This window comes from Tachypleus tridentatus, chromosome 6, assembly GCF_004210375.1.
Source record: "Tachypleus tridentatus isolate NWPU-2018 chromosome 6, ASM421037v1, whole genome shotgun sequence".
Classification (NCBI taxonomy): Eukaryota; Metazoa; Arthropoda; class Merostomata; order Xiphosura; family Limulidae; genus Tachypleus; species Tachypleus tridentatus.
In genome coordinates, this window is record NC_134830.1 from 85,271,442 (window position 1) to 85,299,143 (window position 27,702).

The 27,702-nt window shown below is 34.9% G+C and overlaps 1 protein-coding gene across 19 annotated transcripts in view; it reads right to left on the bottom strand.

Annotated features, from left to right (window-relative positions):
• Positions 1-15,168: 15,168 nt before the first annotated feature.
• LOC143252947 (uncharacterized) overlaps positions 15,169-27,702 on the bottom strand; it is a 229,411-nt gene continuing 216,877 nt past the window's right edge. For all 19 annotated transcript variants that reach the window (XM_076505869.1, XM_076505868.1, XM_076505867.1 and 16 more), the window contains 3 exons: positions 26,685-26,822; positions 24,150-24,237; positions 15,169-16,680 (listed from right to left, as the gene is read on the bottom strand). In XM_076505869.1, coding sequence (XP_076361984.1) covers positions 16,503-16,680; positions 24,150-24,237; positions 26,685-26,822 — 404 coding nt within the window. In that variant the 3' untranslated portion in view covers positions 15,169-16,502. The remainder of the gene's footprint in view (positions 16,681-24,149; positions 24,238-26,684; positions 26,823-27,702) is intronic.

Below are 27,702 nucleotides of genomic sequence, written 5' to 3' on the forward strand. Positions count from 1 at the left end.
CTTTAGAACCCAATTGAAAATACGAATTATTCTTTTCTATCTCTGTTGTTCCATTACTAACTGTGAAACTTTCACTTTAGAAATCACTCATTATGACCAAATTGACAACCACGCAATCTTACTCCACTTTTACTGTCTTTAACTTCCTTTCTGTTCTGCATATATTTATAACATCCAACAATATTACACATAAGGTCAAAATGTAGAAGCTTCAAGTAACAGGCATGCTAATGACATTTATGAAAAAAAGAGCAAAAGGTATATAGCCTGGCGCCTGACTAGGGGGGTCCGGGGGCATGAACCCCCGGGAAATTTTAAAAATATGAATGCTATTTGGTGTGATTTGGTGCAATCTGGGACATAATTTCTTTATGTTTTTTGACACTGCAATGTTGGAAAAGTACACAATATATATCATATAAAATAACAAAAGGAAATTAAAAGACTAAATCAAACTAATAAAAACTATAACTTTCATTTACAGTTTTTAGCAGATTGATTTATTTTTTAATTTGCATTCATTTTTTAGAAGATATATCAAAATATCTAAAATTAACAAATAAAATAAAAAGTAAATAAATGAAATTTAAGATTGTTTATTTGCTATTTATTCAGTTTAATTTTTTTCTAAATCAAAATATATTAGTAATAGGAGTTAATAAAGCCAAAATAACTCAGTAACTATTTCAAATACAAATAATTTCATTATTATCCTTTTTGTCATCAATAACATCATCATGATCAACTACTGGTATGCTGCCAATCAAATGTTTTACAGTCATTGCCAATAACTACTTCTCTGCTGCATGTATTCCATACAATTTTCAAATCACATAAAATTACTCTTTTGACTAATCATGACTATCTACAGTTCAAATTGTTCATCTATGCAATCTTGTCATTATACTACTGGTACCTTAATGTCAGTGAATTTTCCATTCTTTCACAAATTGACAATACAAACTAAAACAGCATATGAAGGAAAGCTATGACATTGCTTAAAAATTGCTACTGATATTATTCAATATTAAACTACTGATATCAGTGATATGCCTCAGAAATTAAATTTTGTACAGTCACTGACATCAGCAACTACTGCTCTGCTGCATGTATTCCATTAAAATTTCAAATTACTTAAAATTACTCTACATGACTACCTACAATAAAACTTGTTCATCTATACAATCTTGTCAGTAAATTACTGGTACCTCAATATCAGTATATTTTTCATTCTTTCACAATACAAACTGAAACAGCAAATCAAGGAAAGCTTTGACATTGCTTCAAAATAAAATTAATGATATGCTTTAAAATAAACCACTGGCACTGTATGCTGCAGATAATAATAAAATGTTTTTCAGTCACTGATATCAACTTCTGCTCTGCTGCATAAATTACAGTCAAATTTCAAATCACTTAATTTCCTTTAATCAATCTTGGCTACTTTCCTCTTTTTCGAGAAAAGGTTTTCTGCCCTTTTCTTCTGATTCTCCCTCAGTTTTGAGGTATACTTTGAAGCTGCTGATCTAATGTCCTTACACATTCTCTTGTCTACAGGATCAAAATGAACATCTTTCCTTTTAAACATTTCAATCGCTGTTGTTTCTTTGGAGCGTAGAGAATATTTTATCGTCTGGTATGCACACGATACCAGACCACGAGACCTGCAACGAGACGAAACGAGACTGCCTCCAAGATGGCGGTCAGATTTTTTTTTTTCTGCAATAAACATTGAAAAAATTCGATTTTTCCTCAAAAAACCACCTACCCGGCCCCCAAATCGCTCATATTTTCTCCTCGAATTTACACGAATCTCGTGGGTGATCGTTGGCCGTTTGAAAACCGCGGAAGTCCGCGTTTCAGCGGAAAAATGGCACGCATGAAGTAAGATGACGTCAACAGTATTACAAAAGCCTAATACAACAATTAAACTGCTAACACAATGTCACTTAATGAAACTTTTCATAAATATTACATTTAAAATAAATGTAAACTGTCTCCCGGAGGCACAGCGACATGTCTGTAGACTCACAACACTAGAATCCGGATTTTGATACCTGTGGTGGGTTGAGCACAGATAGCCCATTGTGAAGCTTTACGTTTAATTACAAACAAACATACAGTAGCGCTATGCTCAAAAGATATACTACAAAATACTAGTACATCACATTCACTGAACTACGTACGTATCACACAACGTTTAGAACTTAATGATATAATGGGGGACAGCGGAAGACACGCCACAGTTTGTTTTTGGGAATTTCGCACAAAGCTACTCGAGGGCTATCTGTGCTAGCCGTCCCTAATTTAGCAGTGTAAGACTAGAGGGAAGGCAGCTAGTCATCACCACCCACCGCCAACTCTTGGGCTACTCTTTTACCAACGAATAGTGGGATTGACCGTCACATTATACACCCCCACGGCTGGGAGGGCGAGCATGTTTAGCGCGACGCGGGCGCGAACCCGCGACCCTCGGATTACGAGTCGCACGCCTTACGCGCTAGGCCATGCCGGGCCGATACGCCACAGCAAAACTACCAATGACTGAGCCTAAAAAAGTCTTAATCTAACAAAACAAAATGAAATTTACATAAACGTATATGTATTATCATCGACGTTTTCAAACTCACACACGCTGGATAATTCTGCTATTCTAACGTTTTTGTTACGACAAGTTCCAAGTTTCACTGTGTCGGTATTTGGGTATTGATGTTAAATACCCAGGAGGGTCAGGTACATTTGACCTCTTCCTCCCTCCCGAACGATTATAGCGTCTGTCTTTAGGGTTTGTTTGTTTTTTGGTGTTTTTTTTTATATCTTTGGGCCAGAGTAAAAGTATAACATCATACTCAGGCCCATTTCAGGTCTCAGTCCATGCATGGACGAACAAGAAGTTTTTTTGTTGTTTTTTTCCTTTTATTATTTCTCTTGTGTTTTTTTCTTCATTTTTTAATTTTTTGTATTTTCATATATATATTTTTTTTTTGTATTTTTCTCCTTTTTCTTCATAGAGAGAATGCTACTACTACTTGTAGTAACACACACACACACACAAAAAAGTAATAATAATTATTATTATTCAATACTTGAATAATAATTCAATAAGAGAAAAAGTAATAATGATTAAAAAAAGAAAAATAATAATAATAATAATAAAAAAGAAACAAGAACTAAGTGTCTAGTGCATAGTGGCCAGCTTGTGTTACATTTCTTAAATATATGTTAAAGGGGGAGAGGTATTTAGGACTATTTACATCATGTACGTGATATCTGTCGAGATCACACATTAAGTCATTTTTATGCCAATTCTTATTGAAATATTTTAGAGAATTATGCAAGAGTCTTTCAGATATTGTGTCTATGTTTGCATACTTGTGCATGAATGTGGTTGAGGTGCTACGTGGTACTTTATATGCTGAAGTTAGTACTGAATTTTGTATACGTTGAAGTTTCTGTACATGTGTGGGTGCTATGTTAATCCAGGCAGGTGATGCATATTCTATTGTTGGTCTCATGTACGTTTTGTAGATTTTAAGTATGTTGTCTGGTGATGTTCCTTGGATTTTACCTGAAAGACTTCTTGCATAGTTTGCTCTTTTCCAGATTCGTATCAGTATGTTTTTAATATGTGGTAACCACGTTAATTTTGAATCATAGGTTAGACCCAGAAATTTAGCAGAAGTAGCAGTCAGTAAAAGTGATCCATTCATATAGTTTTGGTGGATCTTTTTTCAACTTATTCAGTCTGCTGAATAATATGACTTGGGTTTTTGGAATATTGATTTTGATTCTGTATTTCTGGCAGTATTCTTCAAGGTTAGTTAGGACTGGTTATAGGTTCGTTGCTGCTATTCACGGAGTGGGGGCACTTTTCCAGACTGCTACATCGTCAGCGAACTGTGATGCATAACCTAAATTTAGGTCCGACAGAGGCATATTACTCACGTACATGATAAATAATATAGGGCTAACAACCCCTCCCTGCGGGACTCCTGCTCCGGGTGAAAAGGACCCTGAGTGGGCCCCATTTATATTTACTTTACACATTCTGTTTTCCAGGAAGTTGGACAGCCATCGAATAGTTTCCTGGGGTAATGCCATTTCAAGTAATCTATGACGTAAGCCATTATGCCACACTGTGTCAAAAGCTTTCTCAATGTCGAGAAAGCAAGCTACAGCGCATTCGTTTTTGTTGAAGCTGTCGATAATTGATTCTGTAAGTCGAATCAAGTGGTCTGTAATTTGGCGGTTTTTTCGAAATCCGTTTTGAATTTCTGGTAATTTTGAATTTTCTTCTAAGTAAACTGACAGACGATTACTAATTATCCTCTCTAATACTTTGCCAATACAACTGGTTAAGCTAATCGGGCGGTAGTTGTTTGGTTTATTCGCTGGCTTTCCTTCTTTCTGGAACATTAATATTATTGCTTCCTTCCAAGAAACGGGGATATATCCTGCTGATAGTGATAGATTAAATAACACTGTTAGGTGTTCATATAATCTCTGAGTACCTTGTTTTAGGAGGATACCTTGAATACCATCTTCTCCAGCGGCTTTGTTTTTTGTGTTGTTAATAGCAGTTACGACTTCTGTTACAGTGATATGTTTTATCAGTTGATGAGTGCTCCAGTCTTTTGCTTTTTCTTGGTGTGTAATAGTGTTGACTGGAAATTTAGGTGTAAAAATGCTTCTGTTTTGATCAATAAAGTTGGTAACTGTATTATAAAAGTATCTGTTCATATCTGGTTCATGATGTGTCTTGAACGTGTTTTTTAAATATCTCGGCTTTTTCTGTGTTAGTGTATGCTGTTTCTCCATCCAGTTCCAGTGGTGGATATACTGTGTTTGTTGTTCCTGTATTTGTAAATCTTTTCAAGTGTGTCCAGAATTGTTTAGGATCAGTTTTGTGATTTAGATCGGAACAGAAGGTGTCCCAGTTTTCTTGTTTTTTGTTGTCTGATTAAGTTTCGTATTTTATTCCTTATTGTGTTTATCTGTGTTTTAAGTGTGGGGTTGCGATTTTGAATGTACTGTCTGCGGAGTATACGTCTGTCTTTAATTAAGTGTATTATGTCTTTATGTGGTTGCCATGAATGAGTTGTTGTGAAGTGTTTTTGTTTCGGTATCGAACTGTTGGCTGCATGTTTTAGACACTCAGAGATGATATGACAGTATGCATCTATATCTGATGCGTCCGCGGCAATATGTAGTACTTCGGGAGGTAAGGTTTCATTTAATATAGTTTGAAAAACTGGCCAATTAGCTTTTTTGTAGTTCAGTTGGTCTTTAACTATGATTTTATTTAAGTGGAGGGTGAGATTGAAGATACACCAAACTGGGAGGTGGTCACTATCCAAATCGTGACCAACATGAAAATTTACGAATTTGCGACTCACATTTGACGAACACAGACATAGGTCCAGTATTTCACTGGTGCCGTGTGCGTACGAGATATGTATCGGTGTTGCATCGTTTAATAAAGTCATGTTTGATTAATCCAAAAATTGAAAAAGTAAATTGCCATTTGCGTTTGTACTTCGACAGTTGAATGCTATATGTTTACTGTTTAGGTCGCCGATAATAATAAGATTAGAATTGCTATTATACAATATATTCAACAGATTTATGTCTAACACTGTACTAGGCGAGCAGTAGATGCCCGCCACAGTAACGTCTGTATGATTTTGCGTTTTTACATTAATAATTATAGATTCATTACTGGAAGGGATACTAAGTTCCTGAACTATAAGTTCAGTCTTATACAATAATAAAATACCTCTGTTTGGATCTCTATTATCCTTCCTGTCATGTCTAATAATGGAGTAGCCGTTTAATTTGAATCGATGGTAGTTATATAGGAGAGTTTCACTAACTAATTATAATTACACCAGGTTTTATGGAGTTTGTTGTATCTTCAATCTCATGTTTCTTGGAAGCAAGAGCACCCTGGATATTGATGTGTAAAACTGTGAAGTTATCCATGTTTAGTAGAGTTTATGATGGAGGTTAAAATTTGCGGCAAGAATTTGTGTATGTTTTTCAATATGATTTTAACTATTATGTCTGTGAGACTGTTGGTGTTTGTAGGGTTTGTATATTCTGCCATTATTTCCGAGAAAGTGGAAGTTATGGCAGATGTCAGTGTGGTTTCAATCGTTGTTGGTTGTGTGTTTTGAGGTGGTTTGGGTATTTCCTCTTCACATGGTGATGGTTTTCCCTGTCGGAATGATGAAGTTTTAACCATTGCAGCGTAAGTGTTTGTTTGTGTAATTGTGCTTTGTGGTGCTGGAGTGGTAGGTGTGGGTTCCTTAATTGTTCGTGGTGGTGGCGGCTTGTTCGTGTTGGGATTTTTAATTTCGTACAGGTGTATTTTAATGGATTTATATTTCTGACATCCTTTATAATTTGCCGTGTGTTCTTCCCCACAATTGCAGCATTTGGGTTTGGGGTCCTGTTTAGTACACTGTGTAATGTGGTAATTCTCCCCACAGCCCACACAACGCGCATTTGCTTGGCATGCTGCTGCTACATGTCCAAACCTTTGGCATTGGTAGCACTGTTTGACAACCACTGCTGGTGTTTTTGTTTGTTCTACTGTGTACTTTTGACACCACATAGTGATACCATTATTAATGAGTTGTGTAATATCCTGGCTGTTGTCTGTGACTACTTTGATTAGGTTTGTGGGTTTTTTAATAATGTTTGAAATTATACGGTCTACTGAGATATGTTTTGTGTACTTAACGCTTCCTTAATGTCTTCTATGTCTATTGAATTATGTACACCTCGTATCACAAAAGATTTAGGTGTTGGTTTAGTTCCTGGTAGGTGTATTGTAATATTTCCTGTTTTGAACGCGTCTGAAGGCCAAGCTTTCAGTAGACTGTTTAAGTCAGCGGGTTCCTGTCCTTGAACCAGAACACCGCCTCTAGGCAGACGCTTAATGTTAGTTATCTTTGTGGTAGGTTTGCACCTGTATATTTCTTTAGCTAATTGTGGTTGGTTGAAACTACCAGGAACTCCTTGGATTATAATTGCATGCTTAGGTAATTTTGGTACGAGTTGTGTATGTGTGTCTGTGGTGGTTGTTCTTTGTTTAATTTGTTTTTTTCTAACTACGAGTCTGCACAAGTGTGAAGCCTTCGTCGTCAGAAAGAACTTCGTCTTTGTCTGAATTTGTTTGTTGTGGAATATCCAGGGTGGGGTTTGGGTTGCTTGAACTGCTAGTTGTTGGCATATTATTGTCTATATCCGTAATCTTAGCTACATTATCTTCAGATGCTGAAAGTATAATATCCTTAACTAGTTTTCTTTTTTTTCTAGTCCTAACAGTATTTTCTTTAATAGGTGTTAACTTTGCTTTTAATTCTTTTTCTGCTATAAACATTAATGATTTTAATTTTACATTTTCATTTTCTATTTGGCCACCGTCACTAGACTTACTTTTTGTCTCTGATATAGACGGGCTTGCTCCCTCAGTTTCAGACGCTATATCGTTTTCCCTGGTCTCCGACTCCCCGGCCGGCATATCGCCTCGTTGTTTAGCGAAGTTGAACTTGCTGTCTCGGGCTAATTCAAAAGGTAAAAAAGGTCTTCTGTCTTTGTATCTACTGGCGTGAAACTCGAAGTGAATAGTAAGAACTCGACAAAATAGGAAGCGAAATATAGGTTGTATACACGTAGAATTCAAGAGCCTTTCAGAGGTATATCCTATCTTTACCCTCTCCAAGCGCCTTGTTACGACATCGTCATTTTGTGTTAATGATTCAAACAGCTGATGTGTAAATAGATTCCCGCTTTACTGACACATCCAAATGAACACATTATGTACACGTACGTGTCATCGAAGTGCATGAGTTTCAGAAATATTCTACAAATGCGTAAAAAAGAGACACGGAGAGAAAATTTTTGTTATCTGGAAATTGTTAAGTTGGCGCTTTGTTTAATAATAGCATTTATTGTTGCTTCATAGAACTAAAAACTAAATTGAATGAAATAAACGCCCTTTTATTTCTGAAACAATTCATAGAAACAGATGCAACATTAACTTATGTTTGTTTAGAATTAAGCATAAAACTACCCACTGGGCTATCTGTGCTATGCCCACCACAGGTATCGAATCCCGGTTTTTAGCGGTGTGAGTCCGCAGACATACCCCTGTCCTACTCTGGAGCACTACACTAACTCTTCCAAACCAAATAGAGAAATGTTACAATTTAAACTACACACTGGGCTATCTGTGCTATGCCCACCACAGGTATCGAATCCCGGTTTTTAGCGGTGTGAGTCCGCAGACATACCCCTGTCCTACTCTGGAGCACTACACTAACTCTTCCAAACCAAATAGAGAAATGTTACAATTTAAACTACACACTGGGCTATCTGTGCTATGCCCACCACAGGTATCGAATCCCGGTTTTTAGCGGTGTGAGTCCGCAGACATACCCCTGTCCTACTGTGGAGCACTACACTAACTCTTCCAAACCAAATAGAGAAATGTTACAATTTTATATTGAAACAAATTAGGAAATGTATACTACTTAAACTCATTCTCTGTTTAAAAAAAACAAAAACACTATAAACTTCAATAATGTTAAAGCAGTTACTATGCAAAGATATTTGTAAATAAAAGACCTCCATAAGGTTTTTGAAGGTATAAAATTTTCTGAGTATTTTTAAACACATATGCAATATACGAACGGATACCTCATTACCTCTAATCATTTCAAAGCGATTATTCTCAACGGTTAGAAATGTCTCTTGTGTTAATTGGCTCGGCAGTAAGTATATGTAAAGTTCAAATCTGATTTCGATACTCATGGCAAGATAGCATAGAAGGCCTATTATGTAGTTTTTGTGCTTAGCATATGGTAAGTATATTTTAGTATATACTATAGCCATTAATTCGTTACTGAAATGATGTCTCAAAGAACACCCTTGTTTAAATTAATTGAAACAAATGGTCATTTTACAATATTTTCAGCATGGCGGCCGGTGTAGGCTCGCTGGACCCGACCCGCTGATTTCCTTTAATAGTCATTTTTTCACACAGACGACGTCATTAGCTGTGTTTTGCAGTACGGTCGATCTATTTTTGAGATATATGGCGAAATTTTGAGGAATATTACGTCATTCGAAATTGCGTTAGAAGGGCAAAGAGACCAGTCAAAAAACAACTTCTTACCAACTCAATGAAGAAAAAACGGTATCACTGGGGTCTGAAATACAAGAACTGGACGCAAGAACAATGAAGGAAGGTGTTATTCAGTGACGAGACTCATTTCTTCGTACAGGGTCAAAGAAGTCTGCATGTTTGCAGATCTCCAGGTGAGAAACTTCAAGAATCTCACATCAATCAGTTCGTAAAACTTCCCTTGAAAATGTTTTGGGACTTTTTCAGCTACTATAGCGTCGGAGGCTTACATATCGTAGAAGGTATGATGCGAGAACCACAGTACATCGAAATTTCGCAGAGAAGAGTAGTTCCAGAATTGAAAAAGAGATCTCCAGATGGATCTGGCATTTTTCAGCAAGATCTGACTCCGTGCCACATCTCGAAATTTGTGAAGCATTTTATGACTACAACGCGAATAAAGGTGCTTGACTGGCCTGGAAACTCTCTGAACTTAAATCCTATTTAAAATCTTTGGGCGATTTGTAAAGAAAAAACTATGAGGAAAAAAAAGACTGTACTACGAAAGTTAAGCTAATTGTGGCCATAATTGAGATGTGGTACCGCGATCCAAAAATTAGTGAAGATTGCAGTCAGCTTATGGACTCGATGCCAAAGCGGATTAATGATCTTCTGAAAAATAAAGGCGGTCATATCACGTATTACTTTGTGAGTAATTTTTAGATTCTCAGAAATAAAATGTAAAAAATTGAAAAAAATCGTAATTTCCCGTCTTGTTTCAATTAATTTGCACAAGGGTGTATATGGTAGCGTCACATATTTTCAGCCAACTTTTCTATAGATAATGCTGACCATCAAATGCAACCCACTGACACTTTACTAAACGTAATGCTTTTGAAACCTAAAAAATTAAGATAAAGCCACTGTTGATGCTTTGTAAAGACACAGTTTACTTATTAGTCTGGGCGAGCAAAAGTCTCTACTCATCAGGAAGACGTTCCTATAGTCCAAAATCTAATTTATCAGAAACAAACAAGGCAAAGCAAAAGGATGGATACCTAGAGCACTTTTAAACCTTTCATTACTAGATATACGCATTTTTAAAGTAAAATTATACGAAGTGAATTGTATTATTCCTTTTATATTAACGAGTTATGAAAAGTTGTACAGGGTGTTCGGAAAGTCACTGTGCAATTTTGAAAGCAGCGATAACAGCAATTATTCAGTTTATTTTAGATGATTAGAAACAAAATAAAAAGGATCCAAGCCTGTATTGATGCCAACGGGGGTCACTTTCAACATTGTTTATAATTGTCATTCATATTTACCTCCTGTATTCTATATTGAAACATGTTGGTTAATAAATAAATAAGTGCATAGTGACTTTCCGAACACCCTGTAGAATTATCGTTTTTGAAAAATGTGTACATTAGTAGGTATTGAATGCTCACATGAAAATTAGAAGAATTATTCTTGTTATCATCTTATATGGAATATGTTTTATGTTATTTAAGAAGATATACACAAACTTACAGTTCATATACAAAAGAAACAGTGTGTTTTTGAATTTCGCACAAAGCTGCTCGAGGGCTGTCTGCGCTAGCCGTCCCTAATTTAGCAGTGTAAGACTAGAGGGAAGGTAGATAATCATCACCACCCACCGCCAACTCTTGGGCTACTCTTTTACCAACGAATAGTGGGATTGACCGTCACATTATAACGCCACCACGGCTGAAAGAGCGAGCATGTTTAGCGCGACGGGGATGCGAACCCGCGACCCTCGGATTTCGAGTCGCACGCCTTAACACGCTTGGCCATGCCGGGCCCGCAAAAGAAACAGACTCATCTTATTAATATTACAGTGAATTATCACTAAAACCCTAAAATAGCGAAAAGCGTGATAATTCGTATTAGATATTTAATTTTATATAAGATAAATCAAAAGCAATTTCATATACAGTGGTACCTCGGTTCTCGAACGACTCCCCTCTCAAACATATTGTTTGAGAAAAAAAAAAATGTCTCGGTCGTCGAACATAAACTCGGTTCCCGAACCAAGCTAACTTGGCCCGAACCCCCGATATAACCCGACTGATGACTTGAACGACTCTTTTCGACCCACGCCAAGCTTGCCCAAAACATTTTACCCGCACCTGTCGCTCAGTCCACACCTCCGCTAAAAAATCTCATGTGAACGTTCTCGTTTTTGGTATTCTAAATATTCTGATTAAATAAGCCACCATGGGTGTCAAATAAGGATAATGAAAGCAGCAAACCAAAAAGAAAAGTTGTCAGAGCCACAATAAAGGTGAAAAAAGATCTCACAGTGAAGTATGAGAGTGGTGTTCGTGTGTCTGACCTTGCTACACAGTTTGGTATGGCGAAGTCTACAGTCTTCACCATACTGAAAAATAAAGAGGTCATCAAAGGAGCTGATGTTGCAAAAGGAGTGACAGTGCTTACGAAACAAAGATCACAAACAATGGAAGAGGCAGGAAAACTGTTGTTGATTTGGGTAAACGAAAAACAGTTAGCTAGTGATAGCATTTCTGAGACCATCATTTGTGAAAAAGCAAAGCAGTTGCATGCTGACCTCCTGAAAAACACCCCTGGAATGAGTGCTGATACAAGTGATGCCTGTAAGGCTAGTAGAGAGTGGTTTGAACAATTTAGGAAGAGAAGTGGCATATATAGTGTGGTGAGAGTTCCAGGCAGAAACAAACCTCATTAGACAATTTTTAGTGAGAAATAGGTCCAGTGAGTTTCAAGCAGGTTGTAGCGGTGCAAAAAAACAGAAAATAGAAAAACCCCAGAAGGAGATTTACCCGACGTTTTTATGTAAGGTGATTCCCCTTCCAAACAATAATAACCCTCCTACTCTCCACGTTCCTCACCACCTTTCACTTACGCCATCAGCTCTTTTCAGCACAGGTAATGTGCAGTTAAATTTTCATTTGTTGTTTTTTTATTTTGTTTATAGTTTTTGTGGTTGACTTTATGCATGTAAGTATTATTATACAGGTAAAAATAAGCAGTATTTTTACTTGAAATGCTTCATAATGCGTAATTTTTGGAGGTCTGTAACAGATTAAGTTCGAGAACTGAGGTACTACTGTATTTTATAACAGTTAAACAGTATAAGTATACACACGAAAGTTTCTGTTAGTTCGAATTCTGAACTCTGTTTTTAAGATTTTTTAAAAGGTATAAATTTTTCTGAGTATATTTTGTAAACTTATGTGCAATATACAAACGGATACTTTATCTCTAATCAGTTAAGCCCGGCACGGCCAAGTGGGTTAAAGCGTTCAACTCGTAATTCAAGAATCGTTAGTTCGAATCCCCGTTGCATCAAACATGCTCGCCCTTTCAGTCATGGGGGTGTTATAATGTGACAGTCAATCTCACTATTCGTAGGCAAAAGAATAGCCCAAGAGTTGGCGATGTCTATCTGTCTTCCCTCTAGTTTTACACTGTGAAATTAGGCACGGCTAGCACAGATAGCCCTCGAGTAGCTTTGCACAAAATTCAAACCAATATTTTTACTGTTGCAAGTTCAATTATGCTTTGTGAAGATTTGTAGACTGTGCAATCATTTTAAACATGCTTTTTTCTCACAAATAATTAAAGTTTGGAAACTAATCTTTAAATCTATGTAAAAACGGGCAAATTTGCATATTTTCATTCACATAAGGTCTGAATAAAACAACATATGAATCAAGATTTACATGTATTTATACTAAAGTTATACAAAAATGTTTCGAAGTGAATATTTTTACGAGATTTGTGACTAACGTAAATTACTTTCATGTATCATCTTATATGGAATATATTTTATGTTATTTAAAAAGATATACACAAAGTCAAATTATATCTTGGTGGAAGCACTCGCCTTGCTCCTCTGAGTATGCTCTCATCATGTTCTCCTTGAATTTATAAAGTGTCAAGAATATGGACTTTCATGGGCATCCTGCAGCCCATTTTGTAGCAGTTCCACATAATTTTCAGCCTTGTGATTGCCCAAGAAGCCTCGAACCACTGCGACAAAGCTTCGCCAAGCTTTGTTTTTCCTTCCTACTGAGCTTGGAAAATTCTGTGCACTCCAGGATCTTCTTTATTTGTGGTCCAACGAAGACACCAGCTTTGAACTTTGCCTCAGACAGCTTAAGGAAGAAGTCTCGAAAGTATTTAAAGGCTGCAGACTTCTTATCAAGAACTGTGACAACTTGTTTCATAAAATTCAATTTTATGTGCAATGTTGGAAACAACACCTTCTGGAGGTCCACTGGTGGCTCACACTTTACATTGTGCCTCCCCACATAGAACTCGACCCCTTGTGGCTAATACTTCCTGTTGTAGTGCACTGCAGTGTCCCTGCTGTCCCAAAGGCAGAGATAATAGGGAAACTTGGTAAAGCCTCCTTGGAGACCCATCAGGAATGCTACCATTTTGAAGTCTCTGATAACCTCCCAGCTATACTCATCATACTTCAAAGCTTCTAGCAAGGTTCTGATGCTGTTGTATTCCTCTTTGAAGTACACCGAATAAGCCAGGGGAAGAGACAGATACTTATTCTCATTATGGAACAGCACAGCTTTGAGGCTTCTACAACATTCAAAAAAGTTTTTAACCACTCATTCAGGTTACAGGCAATTCCAATTGCCTCGCACAGACCAGATACATTGTGGAAGAAGCAGAGCTTATCTTGATGAGTGAAAAAGCTTGAACAATGTTGGTAACGCTTTCTCTGACTTGCAACTTGCACTTTCATCCAACAAATCCCACTCCTTGAGCCTAGATGTCAAAAGCTCGGCATTCGACTTTGTTAGACCAAGATCTCTGATCAAGTCATTGAGATCTCAGCACAGAATCTACCTGGAATGTTCTGGAAAATGAGTTAATTTGAAAATTTCATTAACCAGGTCAAAAAAGCAAAGTTTGAAGAGAAAAATAGGTCTTTTCTATTTATTTTAGGCATAAGAAATTGGCAAATAACATTTTCTGCCCAGGAACAAGAAAAAAGTAAAAATTTTGTAACATAACATTATCAAACAAACAAGCTACTTGATCAAAGGAAAAAGAGTTGCTACTATCTTGAGTTTGGATAATAAAGCATTAGACTTAATTATTTACAAAACAATAATGGTAACTACAGGGTCTGACCATGATGACTTTATTAAAAAAATATAGGTAATAGCAAACTTGACCCATTGTTTTTTTCAATAGCAGCCATGATACATACTACAGAATCCATAAGTTGAGGGAACGTATCCTGAGGGTATCCCCCCATTCACATGTGAGAACTTCACAATAGTTCCCCCAGTATTAACTTGGATTTCACAGAGAATAAAATAAAGGTTAATTTCATTATTTAACACTCTTTGCACTTAAAACACTAAACACTCTGATTTCAACTGCAACAAAACAAACAGACAACTGCTACATCATCTCATTGAAGATAACTTATGGTTAATCATGGATCACAATGGGCTACCTACGTCCTGCTCACTATAAGTGTCAAAACCCAGATTCTAGAACTATAAGTTTGCTACACAAGGCTGTGCCATGGGAATGGGGGATATTATTGACATATCAATAAAAAATTGCACAAACGTTTCTTCAGCAATGAGTAACACAGTATGATTGGAATATTATTATTATAAATTATTTTTCTTGAAAATCTCTAAGGGACTAAATAAAGCATGCAGTGTTGAAATATATCATAAGCCTAATATTAATGGTGTGTGACAAGTATAATTTTTTTATCTTTTACTAATTGAAGAAACTTCATTGAAGAGGTGAAATGTCATAGTTTAGATATTTGTAAGTTACCAGACAAAAGCTGAAATTTTTCAGAAATTTAGAGAAACATTTGGGTTCCCTCATTAAATATAAAGTCAATTTAGTTCCAAAAGTACGTTTACCTTAAAGCAGAGGTACACAGTTCACCTTATGTGTATGATCTCCTATTTGATAGTTTTACCCCAATTATGAAAGCTATTGCATGAAGAATAAGAAATAACACACACATGAACTTCTGTGAACAAGAAAGCTTTATTAAACTTGAAATTTTCCAAATCACCATAAAGAATGAAACAAAATATATTTTTACCAGCTCAAAATTAAATCCCTAGGGATGGATAAGCAGAGGCAAATACTTACCCATCTCCAAGGTTCCAAATATTGAATTTTTTTTTGAAAAAAATCCTGCATTAGACAAATCACATTTAGTAAAATGTACCATGCAGCTGGGGGTTAAATCTGGTTTCATTTCCCAAGTTCTACTGACACTCTAAGAAGTTTTTCAATAACAAGCTGCTATACTAAAAATCAAAGCCCTAAAATAACTAAAGATGGATTCTTAACTAACTCACAACTTGATAACAGTAGACAAATATGGTAAGGCAATGATGAGGATAAGATACCATTTCACTTGATTACAACTGTGCCATTTCTGGTGGAAAAACTCTTGACTGATATGACAACAGTTCTATGCAAAACTTATAATCTAGTAAGTATTATATTTTGCTACCTATTATAATATCCCTTTTAACCTTTTTTAAATAATACAATGCTTTAAAACAATATTTAATAAATATTAACTCATCTGAACTTTGCTTTGAAGAAATATTTTTTCTTATATTAAGCTCTTAAAGTTTCCTAAAGCAAAAAAAAACACAAAAAACAATATATCAGAACAGAGAAGAATAAAAAAATTGAAGTCCAAATGTTTTTTATCATTTTGTGTCAAATATAATACATATGCTTGTACTGTAGTTACTTTTAAATACCCAAAGCAAACTAAAGCATACAACTACAGCTAAATTCAAGCAAGTGAAAAGATTCTCCTTTTTTGTTATTTTTCAACATTCAAACTGACCTGCTGTCTTAGTCAAGTAAATTAAATTATGTACCTGAAGTCACCAATATAATTTGGTAATATAATGACAGAGCTTTACAAGTGTTTTTGGAATATTTTAAAAAGCCATTATATTAAAATACAAGATCATAAATTAAAATTTGAATTGCAGGGTAAATAGTTCATTAGATATCACAATCTTACTCTTACAACTTTTTCATCTACAGCAAAGAAACATCAATACATACACTTGTATGGCACAGCAAAGCTGGGATGTTTATGTTTAAATGCTTAAATTCCTTCACAATACTTGGAGCTTCTTTAATAGTTTGTAGTTGTCATTGCCTTTAAAAGTTACATAATAGTCCAAAATCAAACAAACAATTATGACTTAATGACTAAATGAAATATTACTCAAGACAACAACAGAATAAGGATAGAATTTAAAGACAACAGGTGCCATTGAGGAGTTAACGGCATTGTAGAACACTGTCTAGATATAACGACTGTTTATTCTTTATCATTATCAAAATGATAGACAGTCTGTGAACTGCCCTCATCAGTCATGAACTGATTTAGAATCTCCTGCATGCTCTGCTGAAGACTGTCTTGTTTGTTGATATCACTGTGTTGGGTGGTTGTTTCAGTGACAGCCCCTACTGTGGTGGTGGTATGTGTGGTTTCCAACCTAAAGGAAACATTATTACATATGTCTTAATATTATGCAGTGCTACTACTTCATGATGAACATACTGCAAATATACCTAAATTCAAAGATATTAATAAAGGGTATTGTACAAAACAATAAAAAGTACAACTGCTTCATGATAAATACATTGTAAATATGTATGATAAATGATATTAACAAAGGTCACTGTAGGAAAAAAACGAATTTATCCTGGATATAACACAAATATTTTGAATGTAAAAATACTGGTAAGAAAATATAATTCTTCATCATACCAGTAATATATATTTACACACACACACACACACACACACACACACACACACACACACACACACACACACACACACACATATATATACATACATATATATATATATATATATATATATATACATATAAACCAGAAGTATCATTTTGCATTCTCCTTCATGACTACAGATTTACACTTATGTCTACCAAATGTGGTGAATCCTCAGGGCTCCTTGAAGAGTAACACAGGGGAGCAGCATTCAGATCTGTCACCATATATCATTCCAAAGAATGCCTTTGTATCTCCCCATTAGTTTAATAAAAATACAAGCTACTTGTAAAACTCAGTTACTTTTTCTACACAGAAATGTGAATATACTAGAAAAAAAGATTTTTGGAAGCTATTTAATAAATATATAGATAGTGACAAAATTTGGTTTTGTCCATCCAGAGATTATTAATGTACAGTACTTTGACACATGTAATGCTGCTATGTTACATTACAAAATTTTAAAAGGTTGTTTATACGTTTTAATTGTCACTCAGGAACTTAGTATCCATTCTACTGGACTGGGTGGAAGAAACAAAGACCACATCATTTTATTATTTAGTAAACAACAATTGGAAAACCTCCAAGGGTATAATGATCTACTACTTCTGTACAGAAAAACAGCAAACAAAAATATGTTTAGCCACTAACTGGTCCTGCAGGCACCTAGAGAGGATTCAAAAAAAGTAGATGAATCTAAATATGACCTTGCCAACATGAGAACAGAGCAATTGGAATATTGCAAAAAAAATTGTGAAGATGTTGATGTCAAAGTTCAGAATGAAAGTTGGAGGTTTGAGGTTGACAAAAAAGATTAGACCAAGAAGGAAGGGGATCTTTCAGACATAAATGGTAGAAAAGAGGAAACCATGGTTGTGCTAGCCAAAATGGTGCTATGAGAAAAACTCAGCACAACATGGAGGATTTTGGAGTACATGAGGAGCATAAATACAAAACATTAGATACTTTTAATTCTAGCTCAAAACAGTCCACAGCCAGAGCAGAAAGATCTAGATTCTAGAACAAGGGACCCAAAACAAAAAAAATGCTGTCTGAAGAAGTGAAAGCATTGAGCATGGGATGTTCAAAACAATCATGTATTCAACAGAAAACAGACAGGTGATGAGACCATTGAGTAGGAAAAACCTCAATAATCCCATGAGAGTATGTCAGAATTTTCAACATGTCAACCACATGACAAGTGTGAAGATGAAAACTGTAAAAGTGAAATCACAGCAACAGGAAGACACCCACATGATATAGACTGTAATAATGGGTGATTCCTATGACAATTGATATAAGATGTACCTGTGAAAAGATGAAGAACTATTTGTGGAGTACAAAAAGTAACCTCACAGTAGTCAATCCCAGATCTAAGTACAGCACTGCATCATGGACATTCAAAACGTTATACCATATGACTTTGACAGAAAGAGGGCTCCTCAACAAGGAGAAATGAACAATGTTTTGAAGATAAATATTTATATTTTCATTATTGAAAATGTATATTAGGTGGATATTCATATCTCCACAGAACTGATAGCTATTACTTTCCACCACTGCTGAAAATATTTTCATGCATGTGCCAAACCTGGAAAGAAGCTCCCACCCAAACATGTATTAACGTGTACAACACTAGACAATGATTCAATAAGCATTAGACTACAGCCCTCAACCAATAGGAATGACATATTCTATACGTACAATAGACTCCATGAGCACCAAGAGTCTTAACACAGGTCAACATTTTCTTAAATCAAAAATGTATTTCCAATAATGCTTACTTTTCTTTAAAACTATAACTAGTATTGACTGCCAGAGTTTCTTCCTTTGTCCACAAAAGCATTAATCTGATTTTTTCTTACTTGCTCCAGTCTTTTATACATCACTCAATTCCCTTGACAATATCTCTCTTGTGACACTCTCTGCCTCTATCAATACATCCTCTATCCCAGTACTGTACACAAGCTAATCGTTCAGATAGCATTATTATTTATTTAAGACCGACTCAAACTGCAGTCTTTAAAACCAGCTCTTAGTGGGGAGGAAGAGCAGGAGAGTGTGAGAGGTAGTAAGTGTTACTGCAAATACATTTCTGACTTAGGAAAATGTTAATTTCCAAAACATACATACCTCCACTCTCAATTATAACTAGAATCCCACACTGAGAAGGTGGAAATACCAGTGAGAGCATTATCCATATAGAAAGCATTTGCATAGATCATGAGTGTATAAATATAAGGTTGGCACCCTAATGAAGGAACCACACTACATATAAGACAGGTATGCTCTTCACCCTGAACTTAATATATGTACTGTGGGTGAAATTTTACGCGAGTTATTATTAGTACTAACTAGGCTCCAATCACATAGCCAAGGTTCCACTGTTCAGGGTTGTAATTACATCGTCCCTATGTCCCATCTTAGTGATCATGGCAATTGAACTGCAAGATGCACACACACACTTATGAGTGGATCTCAATTTGCAGCCACAGAGTGATGCATTTTAAGCCACTGGAATCACAAAGAGACAGTAGGCAACATAAATTAACATATCTTCTTCTCAACTTGAAGAATTCCTAAAGGAAATACCCCAGGCTTGGAATGATGGAATCTTGAATGCCTTGTTCAACCTGAGGAAACAGAATTCATTTGATCTGGAATTATGAAAACTCATTCTCACTCCCAAACCATGTGGATCAGATACATTCCTTTTGCTTTCAGAATTATGAGGAGGACATGGAACAACTGTGTTTGGAATTACAAAGACTGTATAATCTATATCTGTATAATCTACATCTGTATAATCTACTAGATGTGATAATGATAGATACAGCAAAAACCCTCAGATAACAACATTGACAGATCATTCAAAAAAGTGGGATAAAAGTATTTGAGGAAATCCACATGCAGGTCAGCACAATGTCCTCTAGTGGATGATTCAAATCAGACACAGAAATGTGACAAATCTGATTAGATGTGACTTGCACGTGATTCCTCATCTTGAAAGAGAGCCCTGAATAAATAATCATTGTGTAGCATCTCTAAAGGCATTGGTGTGAGCAACAATACTTTCAAGGCCCTCACTGGACATAACAATGATCAAAATTTGCTTGGTCGTAAAAGTGAGAAATAGTGATCAGATGAATTGGTGAAAGATATTGGCCATCTTCACTGTCTGATAGTGTTGGGTAAGAAGAACCAGTTCAATGATGTGAGTGAATTGATAAAGTATTGTATGGATAAACAATGCAAACCACTCTGACCAGTATCATTTGTAGGTCAACAGTAATAAAAATAAACATTCAGATAAAGATGATACATGGTATATTAGAATAAGTTCACAAACAGGTCTTGAATGGGCATGTAACTGGAATTGCTTTTTTAGACAGAGAACCCAAAGCAACTTGAGGAATCTAAAGAGCACTGGGGACTCAAAGAATATTTTGTCACAAGTGTTGAACAGTAGTTGATAAGGCTGCATTATATAGGCCAACTGTGGAAGATGCAAAAACCTTTGCCAAAGATTTAGGTCAAAAAACGAGTTATGGTTGGCACTTCTGATCAAAGTGAGTTCAACCTCCTCTCAATACATCCATCCTGACAGAATGCATCCATTGTCAAAGCCCAAAAGCAAAGTACTGAAGACCAAACTTCCAGTAGTTGGGTGGTCCAATGAGTGGCCAATCCACCAATTAAATTGCAAAATGAGAGCCAATCCAACAGAAACTTGCAATGCAGCATCTATTCTGTTGGCAGAGGCTGTCTAGGTTGGGACAATTGACCTGATATCACAGTCATCACTTGTGAAACATGGCAAGTTAGCAAGGTAATATGAGAGGAGTGGTTTCAAGAATTTTTTCCAAGGTTCAAAAACAAGGAGTCCTGAACAAAGTTTCTTCTCAATGAGAAATGCAAAATACCACAATGGAATTGTAGGAATGAAACTTCACTGTCCATGCACAGAGCCTTTGAATTCCTGACTGTTGGTATAAGCACCTCATCCCTGAAGTGAGACATTCATGAAAAATGGAACTATGGATGAGGTGGTGGCAGAGGAACCTATATTATAGTGGTGCCCTGACTTAGTAGCCCCTCAAGACTAAAGAATGATCATGACTAAGGAAACTGGGGAATACAGTGTATCAATATTTAAGGCCATTGAATGGATCTTTCATGCTTTTAAATGACTGAGAAATGAGTAACTTGTGAACCTTGGAGAATCTAGGCATTGATATCGACAAGAAAGATCAATGACTGGATACCAATTTCCTGTCTTCATAGGCCAAAATCCTGTTGGGAATAAAACTCCAGAAGAACTAGCATAACTCTCTCTCTACCCCCAGACCAACCAAACTCTGATAGTCATAGAACTAAGTTACAAAATCCAAGTATTTGCATGAGATGGAAACTTTACAGCTTGAGTGAATAATGATGGTGAATATGTGAATAGAACGAGTAATCTCAGCTCAGGAACGTGCAGTACCCATGGATACATGGTTAAAATTACCCCACATACAGAAATTCTCAAAGCCTAAGGCATACAATAATTACCAATACCACTGGCAGCAATATAACCAAGCAGCAAAACCCTTGGATATGACAGAACTTACTGTGGGTACCAATGTAATGAGGGGCCAAGGTCAGGAGCTGACAAAATGTGAAACACCTGCAATAACAGGGATGAATGTAGAAGTCAACAATTGAACCAATGTACATCCTAACAATGGTTGCAGCTTGTCATCAATGACATTGGATTTTAGAGTTGAAAGTCCACAAACTTACCCTATTCTACAAGGGGAAGTTGATCTATTTAGAATAACTACAAACTTTGCCTTAGAACTCCTAACTTTGAGGAGCAGATTTAGTATTTGAGAGTTGGAATATGCTTCCAATTGGCAGTGGTTGGCTAAATAATGAAGTTCTCACAATCATGTCAAAAAAGGCATAACTGTCCCTTCATGTAACTGAGAAGTAACCCCCCCCCTGCATGAACTACAATGTGCATGGATGAGAGAAAATTAAATATTTACTCACAGACCTTTCAGCCATCAAGTAAGATGCAGACTCAAAACAACTGGGGAAAGACCCAAAACATTAGGATAAACCAACTGAAATAAGCAAATAAAATGTAGCTTATCTTAAAGTTGCCACTTTTCTTTTTCTTTCATTTTTAAATACTGTGTTTATTACCATAGATTGGAACAACAATAAGTATGTTTGTTTTATTAAAGCAATCTGCTATGTCCACTATAGGGAACTGAATCCTGGACTTCAGCACTGAATGTCCATAAACGTAAAACTGATCCACAGGAGGACAAAGAAATCAATAGACTAAAAAAGGTGCAGAAAATAATGAATCTAATTTCTCTCCAGAATGTCAAGAATCATTCTCAATTTTAGCCTCAAAGCACCTAGAGGAATATCACCAAATCAAATATATGTTTCCATCTCACTACAAATAAGATCACTGAGAATGGCTCTGCTCCACCCAATTATTTGTAACTATACAAAGTAACTGAGAAAAAAGTATTATTTTTTATGAAAATCTACTAAATCAACCTAGGTAACATGTAAAATACTCAGTGTATTTCTGAATGATTATAGCACTAAAAATCCATTAACAACAATTTGTCAAGAAAAGGTGATAACATTATTTAAATGAGGTGCTTATATAGAGTACTAGGATAGATAGCATACTGACAAAGTTGAAAGTGTCATGAGACAAATATTGCCAAGGGCAATTAAGTAGGGTATTAAAGATTGAAGTATGTGAGAAAAAATCAGATCATTGCTTAGATGGGCAAAGAAAGAAATCCTGGCAGTCAATAACAGCTGTAGTGTTAGCAGAGTAATAATGTATTGAAAGCTCATTATTAAGAGGCAAAAGAAACATTGGAAATCAGGAGGATGGTTAGGATGTTTGTAGAGAGGTGGCATTTGTTTTCAGGCATGAAAAATATTATTCAGAAATGTTGAACACCTCTTCACAGAAGTAACAGCAAGATAAGTAACACTAGGAAGATGTTAAAAAAATTGATGAAGAATTTAAAAAGTGAGTTCCTTTCTGGTAATGTAGCATCAGAAAGATGAAGGTCTTGATGGAGCATCAACAGAGTGGTTATTTTGAATTAAGGGATAATAAGAAACTAATCCAAGGATCAGTAGGATCAATAGTCTAAAGAGAAGATTCAGCTTCCTCCAGATGCTGAAGATGCAGGGAACTTGGGAGGGTGGAAAAATAACAAAGGAAGAAAAGCACAATGACAGTAATATCACTGGCCATCAGGTTATTTTCAGTTGCCACATATAAAGGCTTATTTAGAGCATAATAGTCACAGTAGACTTGATGAATGGTTGGTGTTTGGGAGCTATACTAGTTTATACAGCTGAATGGGACACTTCATGCTAGTATAGTTTTTGCTGTGCTGTCAATTAGTGACTTTCTACCATATTGGATGCTGAAATGCTAACATCAAGAGGTAAGTTTTTATCTTACTCCCAAATGGGAGTACCTTATTTCTTTATTTTTATTTCAATTAATTCTTTACTTGGGAGAATAGTCACCTTCCCACAACTGTTTGCAGGCAGTGAAGGGTGATATAAATGTGGAACATTGTGGGCTTCAACACCCACATCTCTCCTAGCTTCTATTTCTAATTCTATATCTATTGCTATTCTATATTTCTTATGTGAGACTGGCAAATGGAAGTTAAGATTGACAGATGGTGTCCCCTCACTGTTATGCGGGTCCTACTTCTTTAGCCATACACACACACACATATACATAAATTATGAATTTGTTTTCTCTTACAACATCTTCATAAAAGTAACTAATTGTTATGGGTAACAATAGGAGGATATATTATGAAGTTCCTCTGTCCAGAGTAAGTAATATCGCCAGTTTCTACATACACCCATATAACTTAGACTTATCAACAAAATTTTCACAATCTTATATACATCTATCCTACATACACATATAAGTGCCTTCTTCTACTATATGAATCAAAATTCACTTCAGGTCAGCATAGTAAATGCTTAATCAATTTTGCAAAAGTAAAAATAATGCAAGTACTATATAATGTCTGACATAACAAATCCAATTACGGTACAAGTAGGGTGCCAATTTTCCATTTTTCTGAGATAATGTGGTAAGTTGGCCTACCTGACTTCTGTGGTACTCTGGTCTGTCCAATGACCATCACCACTATCTTGTTGCCAGTCGTCACTGCCAAACTCCTTATTTTCCTCTTCTGTTAAAAATAACGTTTATTATAATCATATGGTCAATACACTTTAGAGGAGATTGGTTAAAAAAACTTTGACATTTAGGTGCTCAATTTTCATAATATTTCTTGTAATAGTTATTAACTATATGATTCTCAAGTTAAGATGTCATTCCATAACAATGTTTGATTATGAGAAATTGATATAATCTAATATTGTTTTAATACAAAATATAATTTGAATCTAAAAATGTCATTTATACATTTCTATCAATGTCATTAACCTACCCTTATAAGTGGTATCAACAAGATTTGTATATCTGTTAACCTAGAAATTCAATCAGAAATATCTAGCAGCATTAAAATGTCACTTACCAAAAGCAAAAACACTTATTTATTACAACAATTATCAGTCAGACATGAAATTATAACATATTATATAAAAACAACAACTTACAACTGATATAGAATCAAATCAGTTTTTGTTAAATGTAATAACAAGAACAAAAAACAGACTATGTTGTGTAAATGTATCCTCTCTTCAATCTATATTTAAAACTCAGTTAATTATTTGTGACAGAAAGTTAACAATTTCAACAGACATAACACTACAAATTTCAAAAACTAAAAATTATATCAAAATTAAAGGTTTATGAAATACATTCACTAACATTTACATAATTCTAATAAGATTATTTTCAAATTTTATAAAGATTAGGTTACTGAATACATGAAATATCATATTACACGTAACAGTGGTTAAACATTTCAATAAATAACACTATGTAACAAAATTTTTATTTTTTCTTGTTCCTGGGCAGAAAGTGTTATTTCCCAATTGCTTATGCTTAAAGTAAATTTTTCTCTTCAAACTTCACTTTTGTAACCTGGGAGCATATAAAGAAAACATGATGGGAGACTATATCTGGGGGCTGATACATGAAAGTGATTTACATTACAGTCGTAAACCTTGAAAAACTACTCACTTCTAAACATTTTTGTATAACTTTAGAAAAATACATGTAAATCTTGATTCATATGTTGTTTTATTCAGACATTATGCAAATGAAAATGTGCAGATTTGCCCGTTTTTACATAGAAAATAGGTTAATTTCTAAATTTCATCATCCAGGTCACAAAAACAAAGTTTTAAGGGAATAATGGCCATTTTCTGTACTTTTACAACACAAACAATTAAGAAAGAACACATACTATCCAGGAACAAAATAGAAATGACAAAAACAAAAGATATCAATAATGGTTTCCAGATGAATTAAAAGAAACAACTTTGTTATGAAAAGTTGGAACATAATTAAGGTAACATATACCATTTAAGTGTCAGAAATATCAGTTTTTTTGTGGTTTTTTGCATATTTTGAATTCTTAATTTCTTTACTTTTAATGTCCAGTGCAAAAAAAAAGTTTTGGCTAAACTATAAATCCTCAAGAAGTGTGAAAAATAAAAGGTTTTCCATCTAAACGCCTTTAAACATTTTTTTTTCCCCAAAATCTGAAAACTGACATTCTTATAGTGGGTTTTACCTCATAATTTTAGACCTGTTGACACTATAGATTTCAAAATTGATATATATATATATATATATATGTGTTATTAGTGTATTTATAGTGTGTATTAAGGTATAGTTTATAAGAGCTTGATTTTATTGAATGACCATTAATGAATTACTGTATTACCATGTTCAACTTAGGGTGTATTTATTATATCTTGAATTAATTTTAAAAGTTTCCTTATTTCTGACTAATTCTCTACATCCCATCAAAATCTGGGCCTATTTTCAGATACATTCAGTCATGTTTGTAGAAATTATTGGCAACATAAAACATTTCTCTTACATTTCCTTATTTCTATAACATGTAAAATAACTGCAGTTGAAAATATTACAGGTGTACTAGAATATGTCTCTATTTCAATTTCAATATATCTTCAAAGAAAAATCTTAGTATGAAGATTTTTTTTTCTGATAAAAAAGCCAAAACATAGATTTCACTGTGTAAAGGGTATATGTTAACTTGAGATACTGATGATACAATGCCTCAATTTTATTGCTGAATTAAGTTCTAATTAACTCCATTTCTGAGTCAAGACTACCCATAAAAGCAGACTGTCTTAAGTTTCTCCTTCACATGAGGACGTTTGTTATATATATCAAGCATGCCATATGTAAAATGTTTAACTTTTGACACACCACTAACTCAAATCAGTTTAACATGTGTATAAAGCCCTTTAATTTTATAAATTCTGTCAACTCATGTTACTTATAACAAATTACAAGTTCCAAATGCCACATCAATCCTTTAAAAATGAACAGAAAAAAAGATTGATAAACAAATTTATCATGGCACATGTGTCAATCCTTGAACTTTTAGGATCTATAATGTTTATTACATTCCTCCAACAAAGCATGATTAGTTGTACAATGATGTTTTGTAAAATGATATAATTCATAGCATACCACTTATGAAATGAGAGAGTAATTTTGAATGAAATTCATGGTCACATTCCCTCGGATCAAATTGCACTGTTCTTTCATCTTGAGGGTAAACAGTGTGCCGAGTTAAAGATGCTGGCAGAGGCACTCCATCAGAGACATCTGTATGAAAGATGAAACAATGGCACTAATGAAGTCCATACTTTTGTCTAATAGCTAACTTTACAATTTTAAACTCCATATGCTAGACTACAGGAATTAATAACAAGTGTCTATTAAACTTAACATAAAAATACTTTGTTTTTAATATGTGAAAAGACTTGCATTGATCTAGTAACACAAAATAATACCAGGTGTCTATCAAAATTAAAATACTTTTATTACCATGTTCAAAAGCTTGCTTTGATCCCTCTAATGACTCAGCACTTCATTTCTACTTATTTACCACTTAACTAGGACTTCCACATAAAGGTATTTGAAACTGATATGAAAAGCACAAAAAACTGCCTAAAACTTGATTAAGTATTTTAAGTATAAACATGCAACATTGCATTTTCTACCATATCCTTCTGCATACAGCAGTGAATCAAGTATAGATCATACTTCTTAATAAATAAGGTACAACTGACATATTTTCTTCATGTTGTGGGGTGTGTACCACTCAGACACCAACATTTTATTACAGTAAATGGCGGTCTACTCTGTCATTAGGGTGGGGTCCTAATGAAGTGGCTGGTCAGTATAAATTTCAGCACAAAATTTGGCATATTTTTATATAAAATACTAAAACTCAAATATGCAGCAAGCATCAATAAAAATATCAGATGAATCTGATATAAATGATAATTTTCCAGTAAATATGATTCAAGCTGTCTAAGAGCATTTACCTTCTCAAATAACTCTATTATTTAAAACTATTAACATCAACTGGAAAATGTGAGAAACAAACACTGCTGAATTTGGTGAAAATAATAAAATATGACTAACAGATCTTGAATCTTATAAACTAAAAACAATTTTATGCTGTAAGCAAATCCTGGAT